At 38.7% G+C, this 12,898-nt stretch overlaps 1 protein-coding gene across 2 annotated transcripts; it reads left to right on the forward strand.

The window, feature by feature from the left end:
• Positions 1–3,615: 3,615 nt before the first annotated feature.
• On the forward strand, positions 3,616–6,396 carry LOC107822740 (ACT domain-containing protein ACR4). Of its 2 annotated transcripts, none has more exons than XM_016649306.2 (7): positions 3,616–3,947; positions 4,114–4,159; positions 4,248–4,362; positions 4,461–4,528; positions 4,689–5,285; positions 5,524–5,628; positions 5,725–6,396. In XM_016649306.2, the coding sequence occupies exons 1-7, from the start codon at positions 3,874–3,876 to the stop codon at positions 6,067–6,069; spliced, it is 1,350 nt and encodes a 449-aa protein (XP_016504792.1). In that variant the 5' UTR covers positions 3,616–3,873; the 3' UTR covers positions 6,070–6,396. The 2 variants fall into 2 exon arrangements, with proteins under 2 accessions (XP_016504792.1, XP_016504793.1); XM_016649307.2 differs by having other exon boundaries at positions 3,725–3,947; positions 4,673–5,285.
• Positions 6,397–12,898: the final 6,502 nt, after the last annotated feature.

Raw genomic sequence — 12,898 nt, forward strand, 5'->3', positions numbered from 1 at the left:
AGCTATAGCGGCCTCATTAATTACCAAGGGGCTAAGTCCCTGTACAAACCGGAGCACTCTAGCCTCTATAGTGGGCAACATGTAAATAACATACTTGGATAGGTGCGCGAATCTCAAATGTTACTCCCACACACTCAGGCTACCTTGTCTCAGACTCTCAAACTCAACGGCATAGGCTGCCTTAGTCTCGGCAAGCAAGAAATGATTAATGAAGGCATCGGCAAACTCACCCCACCTCGCCAGAGGGCTCCCCTCCTCACGGGACTCCTCCCATAGCTCAAACCAAGAATATGCCACCTCTTTCAGGTGGTAGGAGGCTAACTCCACTGCCTCTGTCTCAGTAACACTCATAACTCGGAGAGTCTTGTGCATCTCATCAATAAAGTCCTGGGGTCCTCATCTAGGTTAGTACCCGTGAATACTGAGGATCCAACTAGAGAAACCTGTTCAACCTGGAACTAGCAGAATCCCCTGGCTGACTAGAAGAAGTGGGTGCAACATTTGATCTCTGGGCCTGGGAAGCCACTATTTGAGCCAACATCTGTATGGCTCCCCCAAGATCCCCATTAGAAAAATTGGAATCGCAAGCTGGAGCTGGAGGTGGAACTTGTATATCAGTTGGAGGGACCGTTGCACCCTCAGTAGGTTTAGCGGCAGGTGCGGTCTGATCAGTTGTAGTAGAATCAGGCAGTGTAGTAACTGGAGGAATATTCTCACTCTTTGGGTGCTCACCCGCATCATTAAATATAGAATCAACTGCCACTCCTGAGGTGACATTGGCTCTTTGGCCGGTTCTTGCATTTTTCTTAGGCACCATATACTTAAAGTTAGAGCACAGTACGAGTTAAAGGAGGAACAATCTTACAATCAGCTTTATTGCACGATCGAGAACTGGAAAGAAGGGTATTATTCCTAAATGCTCAAGTAGCATCCTAATTATAGATGTGGTCGACAACACACTGATAAGAAGGACTCTACTAGATACGGCTCCGAGACATCTTAGAATAGTTTAAAACCTTAGGCTGTGATACCAAGTTTGTCAAGCCCTGAACTCAGGGAGCGCGACCGGCGCTCAACCGAGTGAACCCGACCGAGCAAACCTATTAGATTTCCTTCTACCCAAACTCATCCATGAATAAAGAGAATACATATTTTCGTTAATTAGACAATAAGGCGATCATGTATGCAATACCAATTTCTTACCATTAGTTACATCATTTTAGAGTCACAGATTTCACGCACATGTTCATGATCTAAAGTGGAACAAGTAATTCAAACACAACATAACATTGTTAGACTTTCCCAACACCAATATGCACAACCCATACTTTGGGTATATTCTCAAATGATAACATAACATGATAAAAGCATTCTGTGATATATATTGAACATATATCTTTTAACACAAACTTATTCGGAATAGCCATTTTCATAATAAACAATTCGGGACTTACATAAATCACATGAATATCGTGGGATTCAAGTATGGGAGAGGAGTTTAGCCAACATACCTCAGTGAAAATTCCTTAAACTCTAAAATATTCTGAAATTCTTAGCAACTTCAATCTATTTTAGAAATATAACAAATTGAACCAAAATTAGGAGGATGATCATGGTTCTAACTCATTTGAGTATTTTATCAAACACTAGGTGTGTATTAAGGTTTCAAGGTCCTCCTATGGTGGTTTCCATCATCCCAAACCCATTATCTACCATTCTTATCTTAACAATCTTCTTACACCCTTTGATAATACATGCATTCAAGATGGACAACTCCCATGCCCAAAAATTATCTTACTAATTACCCAATTCTAGATAAAATTCGATTGAGGGTTAGGGTATAGAATTTTACCTTTAGGATGAAAACCTTGTGAGTTTTTCCTTGTTAATCTTCCAAGATTTGAGCAAGAATTGATGAATAAATTGTTGAGGAAATCTTTCCCACTCCAGGGCACTCTCTCACTCTAAAAATATCAGGTTTTAGCTCAAGAAATGGTCCATTGCGTTTATTTAACGAAGTAGGGCCGGGTTATAAAAATCCAAAAATAAAGTTCTGGAACAGGATCCGCGGTCGCATATGCGATCACATAATGGATATGCGGTCCGTATATCGGCCGCACAATTTGGTGCCCAAAACTGTTGCAGCCTGCTTAGGTCTGCGGTAGTTATGCGGCCCGCAAACCTATTTTGCGGTCGAATAATGCACCGCAGACTTTTCTCCAAGTTGTCCAGCCTCTGATTCACTCTATGGCCATTATGCGGTTCGCAGAGTGATTCTGTGACCGCATAGTGGGCCGCAGAAATGACTTTTTCTTACAAAAATTTTCCATTACTCCCTAGTGCATTGTTCAACCCAAAAAGTTCGAGCCGTGGCTCGCAAGTTCGCAGCGAAGAATTTCTAAAATTCTCAAACACGTGATTCTAGTTCGATACCAAAAAAACTTAAATTCCTTTACTAAATTTTTACGGGGCCTTACAGAACGGGGGAGGGGTGACATGAGTTGGTTGGTCGGGGATGAAAGGAAGGGGTTGGACGAGGCGAGGAAAGGGTGGCCGAAGGTGGGAGGAGGTGGGCATAGGCATGGGGTTTGAATGTGGGCGAGGGGTGTCAGGGTGGAGGTGGGTCGTGGTGAGGTTCGGGTGCAAGGTGGTAGGTCGGGATATGGGGGCCTAGGGTGGCTAGGGTGTGGATTGGGGTGACACTGGGAGTGGGAAAGGTTGAAAGAGAATTTTGAAATCTATTTTCCTACTCTAGGTAGGAAGGTCATTTTCCTCAAATTGAAGGAAAATGAGCGTAGTAGGAAAATATTTTTCGTAATATTTAAGCCAACCAAACATGAAAAAGTTGAAAAATATTTTCTAGAAAGTGTATTTTTTCATAACAAACACACCCTTTATTTTATATAAAAAGAATTCTTAAATTATCAGGTCATCTAATAATAACAAGTAGCAAATATTTATAAAATGTGCGGTTAGTAACCTAAAAAATATGACAGATTACATACTATAATAAGTTAAAATACCGTGATAGTCTGTATATATAAATTAAAACATTTGCCGTATTATTCTCTATATATCAACTAAAGCCAGAATCATCAACTTTAATTATCTTCACAAATCTGAATCTTCTTCTAGATTGCCAACCCAAATAAATGATGACATCAATTATCTTGGCTAGGATCACTACCTATGGAAGACTTTGCATTGGATTCTTAGTTCATAATGAAATAGTAGCAAACATGTGGTGAAAAGTTTTATTCACATCCAACATATAGATGAAATATATATATATATAGTAATCTAGTAAGTCCAGCTTCCTTTTTCTTTCTTTTTTTAAATCCTGCCAATCATCCATCCCACAATCTGGGTTGCACCATATATAAGATCCTCTTATAATTAAAGATTAAACAATGAAATCTAACCTTGAGATTTGGGTATTAAATATTTTGCCCAAAAAAAAAAAAGATCCTTTAGAGTTTTGCAACCTAATTAATTTTTTTACTCAATTTGTTTGTCTAGAAGGAAGAATATGATAGGAGGTTGTTTGGGAGTGGGGGGTCCAGATGACAAGGCGAAGAGCAACGTGTGTATTAGTCCTGACAATAGCCTTAGCAAGTGACAATGTCAATTTTTGTCATATGTTGTAATGTCCCTCCAAAAGCCTCTTGATACAGCTCAAGAGCCATTCACCTATTTTAACCAACTCACCGTAAGAAAACAGACCCCTTTATTTTCTTCCAAACAAGAAAACAGCTAAGCTCTCTGCACTAGTAATAATACAAACACTTTTGAGACTATACTCAAAACAGTACAGAGCATATTTTCCTCTGTGTCTGCCTCATTTCCAGCTCTGTTTCTCTATTGAATTCAATAATGGATTACTGGTCTTCTTCTCTCACTGTCGATGATGAATTCGAGAAGCTTGTACTTAGAATGAACCCACCAAGGTACTTTGTTTTGGAACATTTCTTTTCTTTTTCTCCAAATGGGATTGGCCTTGTTTCTTTAAAAATTGCAACTTTTGTCCAAATGGGATTATATTTTATAAATTGGTAATTATGCATCTATGTGCTGATTTAATCATAAATTCTAATGGTGATAAGTTTACTGTAGGGTTACTGTTGATAATACATCTGATAAGAAAACAACTCTGATCAAGGTATGGAATGTTGTTGATACTGTTGTTTCTTCTAGTTTGTAAGAATCTTGATTGGCAATTAATATGTTATATGGATTGGAATTTGCAGGTTGATAGTGCAAATAAGAGAGGAAGCTTATTGGAAGTGGTTCAGGTTCTTACTGACTTGAACCTCATAATCAGGAGAGCTTATATATCTTCTGATGGGGAATGGTTTATGGATGGTCAGTTTCTTAATTCTTCTGTAAGTTAATTAGGGAGAAGTCTTGTTGCTTTTTATTAATTGCTACTATTTCTTTTGTTTTTGTATTCTTGATTGCAGTATTTCATGTTACTGATGAGTATGGAAATAAGCTCTCTGAAGATAATGTTGCCGAACGCATTCAGCAGGTATATCAAGAAATTAATACGCCTGTGGTTATTTTTCTCTCCTAAAGCATAAATGCTGAAAAATTGATCACTTTTATCAAATGCCATATTCATTCATTGAAATTATTGCTATATTCTGTAACTAAGTATCACTAGATAGTGAAGATATTTTGTGTTGCAGTCACTGGGACCGAGGGGTTGCAGCTTCCGGTCTTTGGCAAGATCCGTGGGTGTTCAATCTGCAGCAGAGCAGACAACCATAGAATTGACTGGTCGAGACCGCCCAGGATTACTCTCGGAGATCTTTGCTGTGCTCACTGACCACAGATGTAATGTAATAGCAGCAGAAGTCTGGACTCATAATTCAAGAATGGCATCAGTTGTGTACATAAGTGATGAAGAAAATGGATTGGCAATAGATGATACTGATCGGCTTGCTAAAATCAGGCAATTGCTGTTGTACGTTTTAAAAGGAGACAGAGACAGGCCAAGTGCCAACACTGCAGTTTCAGTTGATTCCACTCATAAAGAGAGGAGACTACATCAAATGATGTACGCTGATCGTGATTATGATAAGGATGATACAAATTGCATATCAAGTGACCGAACCAAGCCCCTAGTGACTGTAGAGAATTGTACAGACAAAGGCTATACTGTGGTGAATTTAAGAGGTCCAGACCGCCCTAAGCTGATCTTTGATACAGTGTGCACGCTAACAGATATGCAGTATGTGGTATATCATGGTACCATCATTGCTGAAGGACGGGAGGCTTATCAGGTAATCTTCTAAATAACTTGAACAGCTCATAATTAAAATAATATTTCATTGCCTTTAGTGTAAATGAGCAATGAGAACTTGCTTTTCATGAACTGCACTCTCAAGTTACACAAGTGGAGTTTTGTGGAGAAGAAACTATGGCTCAGAAATGCCATCAACTGTCGACAAGTGGTCTAAAGCTATGGACCAAGAATGAGTTTGACAACTTGTAGTTATTTCCTCTTGTTCTTTTGTTTAGGAATATTACATTAGGCATATGGATGGCTGCCCAATTAGTTCTGAAGCAGAGAGACAACGTGTGATACAATGCTTGGAGGCAGCTATCAAGAGGCGAACTTCTAATGTACATACAACCTTAAAAGAGTTTGAATTCACATTTGAGTAGTCATCAGTTTCCCCACTTACTAAAACTAACATTTTGGATGTTAATATCATGCAGGGAATAAGACTGGAACTATGTGGTGATGACAGAATTGGGTTTCTATCAGATGTAACTCGTATATTTAGGGAGAATGGTCTTTCTGTTTCGAGGGCTGAGGTTACTACAAGGGGCTCACAAGCTGTTAATGTTTTCTATGTTACTGATGCATCAGGAAGTCAAGTTAAAAGTGAAACCATTGAAGCAGTCCGTAAAGAAATAGGTCAGACTGTTCTTCGTGTCAAGGACGACGTCTACTCTGATTCACCACCACAGCAAACTGCTAGATTCTCTTTGGGACATATATTCAGATCAAGCTCAGAGAAATTTCTCTTCAACTTGGGACTAATAAAGTCATGTTCTTGAGCCAGCAGTTTAATAACACCTAGTTCAGGGCCATGCCTAATGCCTGTGTTGTATATGTTAAAGGATAGATGTGTCTCTAACATCAGGCTTCGAGCAAACCAAAGCCATAGTTAGTCAACCCTTTGTTGAGGTTAGTAGTCTCAGGCCACAAGTCCATGCTTCAAATCTGTAAAGTTTAATTCAATGTTTAAGCAACTGTAAATTATGAGTACATTCTTTTTTCCTTTTTGTTGGGGTGGGGGAGTATTGTACAACAACACCAACAACAATTAAGTCTTGAATTCTTACTATCCATGCCGCTCCATTTAAGCTCGATACAGTCCAAAATTTCGTGAGCATTTTATTGTAGCTATGTGCAATTTTTCCTTTGTAGCAAGTTGGCAACTTCATGCTCAGATCTATCCAGAGAAATTAAAAGGGGGGGAGGGGAGGGGGGAATCATGGGGTCAAAAGGAGAATCTTTGTTTTGCGGCTATGAAATGTTTGAATTGTCAAAGAAAATTCTTCTCCATAAAGATGCAGTATAATAGGATGAGAGGGACATGAATGGCTGAGTCAGCTTCATTAGATTCAATCTAGTGTATATGATTTGTAATTGTTCATACACAATTCAGTATGGTCCACAAAATGAAACATGATCCCCCACGGTGAAGCTAGCTAGTTCATTGTCATACATGGTTACAGTAGCAGACCACAACAGAGGAATAATCATATGAATTTTTTTCTAACAACATGGAGTATATAATTGTGGAGTACCTTATTAAATAGGAAAAGCTATGATAGAAGATTAGTACTCATGATAAACGTTTATTCAGCATGTTGCTTGTCTGAATTTATTTTTCAAGACATACTTAAACACCTTATTAACTTGTTTCACGGATAATCAATGCTTTTTCTTCTATATATGCGATCGAGTTAGAGTAGCAGACCCCACACACATCAAAAAAAGAAAAGAAAAGAAAAGAAAAGAACGAAACAATGACCAAAAAAGATTAGGATTCAGAACTTGGATAATTAACTGACTTTTGAACGAAAAGTAACAAATAAATTAGGAGATAGAAAATTTTCAAGTAGTAGTGGAGAAAGACTCTAGAAAATCATTAAAAGCAATCATTGAGCCAGTTAAATATCATTATTTTAAGGAAATAGTTTCAGACAACAAAATTGACTTATCAAATCAGAGTGGAGAAGACGAGAATGAGACGTTAGAAGTAGAATTTTACATAATTAACGTGGATATTTTGGTTCGGACTTAAAGGGGATAAGTTTCACCGGAAATGTCCCTTCTTCTATTATACAAACTTAATATACATGTAATATATCTTTGTACCAAGAATTTAACATGGATGTACTATTCTACTTCTTCTTCTTCTTCTTCTTCTTCTTCTTCTTCTTCTTCTATTCCTTCTCATACACGCACACGCGCGTACACTGATGGTAGGCTATAATTACGTATTTTAGTCACTTATTATACTCTAATTTGCTATACTTTAATTGAGTTTGAGCTTTAATCGCTACAGTTTTGCACTAATTGCGTGTTTTATGCCTTGTAGGAGTGATTCTGAGCTATGAACATGTTATGGAACGAATTCGAGATATTTGGAGCTTTGAAGTCTGAGTAAAAGCCCAAGGGATTAAGCCGGGATCGCGTTTGAGGGTCGAGGATCAATTCTAGACGTCAAAATTCAAGGAAGAAGCAACTGCTGAAGAAATGCACTAGTGTGAGGCACTGTGCGATGTACAATACGAAGCATTAGTTTAATTTTATGTCAGAAATTTCCAAAGTTCAGAGGCTGAGTTTTTTTTTGGTCAAACAGGAAAAAGCACTAGTGCGACGCACGGGGCGACGCACAGTGCGACGCATGAAAAGCAATAAGTTTGCAAGTTTTCATATTTCGGCTAGGAAAGGGAGATTTTATCTTGGCCCAACCCTACATGGTATAAATACATGTAAAAACGTTATTTTGAGGACTTTTGACATATCTTATACCTAAGGAGACTATTTTGGAAGGAGAGAAGACGTTGGGAACATTCTTTGGAGGAGAAAATCATCGAGTTCTTCGTTCATTCATCTTTTCTATGTAATTTATTTATGCGAAATACTTGGAAAGTTGTTACTATGAACATGAGTGGCTAAGCACTATAGTTTCTAGGGTTGTGGGTGACATGATTACTAACGTTTATTAAGTACATCTTCGTTGATTCGAATTATCAACTTGTGGTTGTTTCTTTAATTCTTGTTTTAACTTGTGAATTGTTGTAGCTACCAATTCATCATACTATCTATGCTATGATTGGGAAAGTTGTGTTTAGATTAGAGTAGAATTAAAGAGAGCTTGTTTCTGAACCCGTGGCTCGGGGAAAGATTTCGCGGTTAGGATAGGAATATACCTAACGGTCTTGCTTAGTTAAATACCGTATTATATTCGTTCATGATAGATTCAATACCATAGGAATATATGATTGATATATTGTGGAGAGGCGAGTAGTATTGTGGGAGCATGCTATTCATATAAACAATTCGGTTAATTAGCAACCATAAATAATTCAGATTAACAAGTGTAATTATTGAACTTAATAGGATTAATAAACCAACCACAACCCAGGAATTTTCATCTCCTCTGAATTAAAATCTCATCATACACATTTGCACTCTTGATAAATTAGTTGTTACTTATTTAATTTCCAAAATAGCAGATTAATAGAAAAACATCACTCTTGATTATCTTGGACAATTAACTGATTTTAGTTTGCTTAGTTAACGATTGATCTAAGTGTCTGTGGGTTCGACATCCGACTTTCGAGTCACTTTATTACTTGACGGCCATGTATACTTGCGTATATTTGGGGAACCAATAAGTTTTTGGTGCCGTTGCCGAGGACTTAGTTATTAATTGTTTATTTAAGTTAAGCTTTTATTCGTTATTTGTTCAAGTTTTAATTTTTAGTTTGCTTTATTTGTGATAACGCAGGCTCTTCTCTTGAATGCGGAGGAGTAGAAGCGCAAACAATCTACTTCCTCTTGATCCTTAATCTAACGAACACTTCACAGAGTGAGGAGGGAAGTCGAAACTAGAACTATAATTGAAAGAGAGTTGGACATCGTAGTTCAACCACAACCAATAGAGATGGAAGATAATGAATAGCGTCCGGTGATAGAAGCTGCAAGGCCCAATCTGGCTAATATGACACAGGCGATTGTGAAGCCTGATATAACAGGTCACTTTAAACTCAAACAGTACATGGTATAGCTGATTTAATCCAAAAGGCAATATGTGGGTCTATCTCATGAAGACCCGCAGAGGCACATTCAGAACTTCCTGAAAATTATGGACACTTACAATTATCCGAACGTTTCCAAGGACTATGTCAGGCTATCACTGTTTCCCTTTTCACTACTGGGGGGAGCTAAGGAATGGTTGCAAAAGGAGCCCGCGAACTCAATCCACAATTGGGATGATCTTGCAAGGAAATTCTTAATCAAGTTTTTTCCCACTAAGAAGACAAAGTCGCTGAGGAGCCAGATTTTTGGGTTTCAACAACGAGGTAGCGAGACTCTTCGACAAGCTTGGGAAAGATACAAGAAGCTACTCAGAGACTGCCCACATCATTGTCAGACTGATAAAGTGTTGGGTCACACTTTCATTGATGGGTTGGACTAGGCATCAAAGATGAATCTTGACTCAGCATGTGGGGGTAGTTGCATGGCAAGACCGTATAGTGAGATCCAAATCCTGCTAAACAATTTCATTGCTAATGATAATAATTGGCAAGGAGATGGGGAACCACGAAGAGCACTTAAACAAAAGGCAGCATGTGTGATCGAGCTTGATGATTTCTCAGCCATGAAGGCAGATATAGCGTGATTAGCAAATCAGATGAATAAAATGATAATGCACCAAGCACAATAGATGCAGCATGTGCAACAGATATCTACTTGCTACGAGTTATGTGTTGAAGGTCACACAAGTGACATATGCCCCGTGAATCCTGAATCCATCTACTATGTGGGGCAACAAGCTAGAGGGCCGATGAATCAAAATGCTCAATATGGTAACACATACAATCCGAACTGGAGGAATCATCCTAACTTCTCTTGAGGTGGCAATCAGAATATCAGGACACAAGCTAATTATAATCAACCACCTAAACCCTTACAGTAAGCAGAAGAGAGTTTGACTGACATGATGAAAAAGCTCTTGCTAGATAATCAGAAAGTTATGGCTGAGAATTAGCAATTGCGCACAGAGTTTAGAAATCTAGAGAGGCAGTTTGGGAAAATGGATAACAATCAGAATATTAGACCTGTTGGATCTCTCCCAAGTGAAACAGTGAAAATTCCTCAATCAATACAGTGATGTTGGGAAATGGTAGAGAGTTGGCAGAAGTGCCTAAGAAGAAAAAGGAGCAGTCTGGGCTCGAAGAAGAAAGAGTGCCAAAACCTGTAGAGGTAGATAAGAGAAACAAAATAGAGTCTGAGCAAATATCAGAGAGGGTGCCACCCCTTTTCCTCAAAGATTGAAAAGAATAATGATGACCACATGTTTCACAAATTTCTATTTATGCTGTAGTAGATACACTTGAACATCCCTTTGGTGGACATGCTCCGCGATGTCCCAAAATATGCAAAATATATTAAGGTTATAGTGGCAAATTAAAGGAGGTTAACTGAGTTTGAGATCGTCGCACTTACTGAGGAGTGCACTTCCAGGATTCAACATAAGCTTCTATAAAAGCTTAAGGATTCGGGTAGTTTTACCATCCCTATGAGGATTGGTGAAATTGATGTGGGTAGAGCCTTGTGTGATTTGGTTGCAAGTATCAATCTGATGTCATTGTCAGTGTTCAAACAATTGGGCTTAGGAGCTCTGACACCCACCACGGTAATGCTACAGTTAGCTGATAGATCTTATGTTTATCCTGAGGGGGTAATGGAGGATGTCTTGCTGCAGATTGGGAAGTTTATTTTCCTTGAGGATTTTATCATCCTGGACTACGAGGCTGATGAGTTAGTTCCTATCATCTTGGGATGACCTCTCTTGGCCACTGGAGATGCAATTATCAAAGTCCGAGAAGGTAAGATGATCCTAAGGTTGGACAATGAAGAAGCAGTCTTCAATGTATATCGAGCCATTCAATTGCCTTGTCAGTACAAGGACCTGGAAATGATTTCTGTGGTGGAGATAAATGAACCAACCGTAGAGTCAAGTGCGTTTAAAGAAGATGCACTAGAAAAGGCATTGATGTTGTTCAATCACTTAGAACTTGAAGAGGAGGTTGAGAAAATGTTTCAAATTCTGGATGCATCTTGCGAATACATAAGAGAAAGATCCCAATTTGAGCCTCTAGATAGGCCAATCGGCCCGCCCCCTAAACCCTTAGTTGAGGAGGCCCCAAAACTGGAACTTAAACCCTTACCATTGTCACGCCCCATCCTCGGGTAGCGCGACCGGCGCTCAACCTAGTGAACCCAACCGAGCAACCCTGTTAGATACTTTCTATCCAATAAACCCATGATCAAGAAAAGACGCGATTTCATTAATTATACAGTAGGAATCTCATTCATACAATCCTAAATCATTTCATTAGCCATTGCGCCTTTAAGTCTCAAAATACACATTTCTTATAGTTCAAGTGGAACAAGTGATCAAACAGAACATAACTTGTTTAACATTCCCAACACCCATATACAACCCACATAGTGTCTACGGAGCCTCTAAAGATACAAAAGAGAGTAAAGATGGTGCCGGTAACAAGGCCACAACTATACCTCAAAAAGTGACCATAATATAAACAAAAGGTACAATACATGACCCCGGAATGAAATGGGGCTCACCGAGTCCGCTGAGAAGAGGATGCAACACTATCTGTGATCAGCAATGTCTGCTTTGTAACCACCTGCATCCATTCAAAGATGAAGCGCCCCCGACAAAAGGGACGTTAGTACCGTCGAATAGCACTAGTATGTAAAGCTAAGAACCAACTCAATAGAATGAATAATAATACAAGAGGAACAATCAAGAATTCAATAAGGGCTTCAAATAATAGTAAAACAACAAGTTAAGGATCATGCGAGTTTTCAAGACAATTTCCATATTATTAGGTTGGGTGATCTTTAGCACCAATATTCCACAATTCACAATACCCCCGTATTATTACACGGAGTCCGATATCGGCCCGATCGGCTAGGCGATCTCATTTGAGACATTACCACAATTTCATTATAATTTTTGGCACAGTACCACCATGTGTGCGGCATGGCATCTGATCATGACCCGATTGGCTAGGCCATCTCATTTGAGACATTACCACAATTTCATTCACAATACCACCGTGTTCTTACACGGAGTCCGATCTCGGCACGATCGGCTAGGCCATCTCATTTGAGACATTACCTTCTTCAATCAATCATCTCACATTGAACTTCTTTCATATACTTTCAATTCATTGGCACTAGCGATTACGATTACAAGGTCATTCTTGGCACTTGGCCGTATTTCATAGTTCCAGTTCCCTTTTCCACCTTCAAATATAATTATCAATATCTTCATCAATAGGGCTTCTCATTCAAGACATTAATTCACATATGAGCAATTTGGGAAATCTCAGGCACATAGGGGCCTTTCATGCAATTTGGCAAAACAACCTTTATTTCAATCTTGACATGAAGTCTTAACATTCCTAACACATATTCCACATTTTGAACATATTCTCAAATGGCAAGAGAACATGATGAAGCATTTAGCATAAACATTGAACAAACATCCTTCAACACAATCAAATTAGGAAAAGCCAATTCAATAATGATCAAGGACATACTCCAATTACA

Source organism: Nicotiana tabacum, chromosome 15 (assembly GCF_000715075.1).
Source record: "Nicotiana tabacum cultivar K326 chromosome 15, ASM71507v2, whole genome shotgun sequence".
Lineage (NCBI taxonomy): Eukaryota > Viridiplantae > Streptophyta > Magnoliopsida > Solanales > Solanaceae > Nicotiana > Nicotiana tabacum.

Coding starts and splice junctions, on each gene's coding strand:
- LOC107822740 (XM_016649306.2), top strand. CDS start 3,874: ATGGATTACTGGTCTTCTTCTCTCACTGTCGATGATGAATTCGAGAAG. Junction 4,363..4,460: donor TGGGGAATGGTTTATGGATG/GTCAGTTTCTTA, acceptor TCTTGATTGCAG/TATTTCATGTTACTGATGAG. Junction 4,529..4,688: donor TTGCCGAACGCATTCAGCAG/GTATATCAAGAA, acceptor TTTGTGTTGCAG/TCACTGGGACCGAGGGGTTG.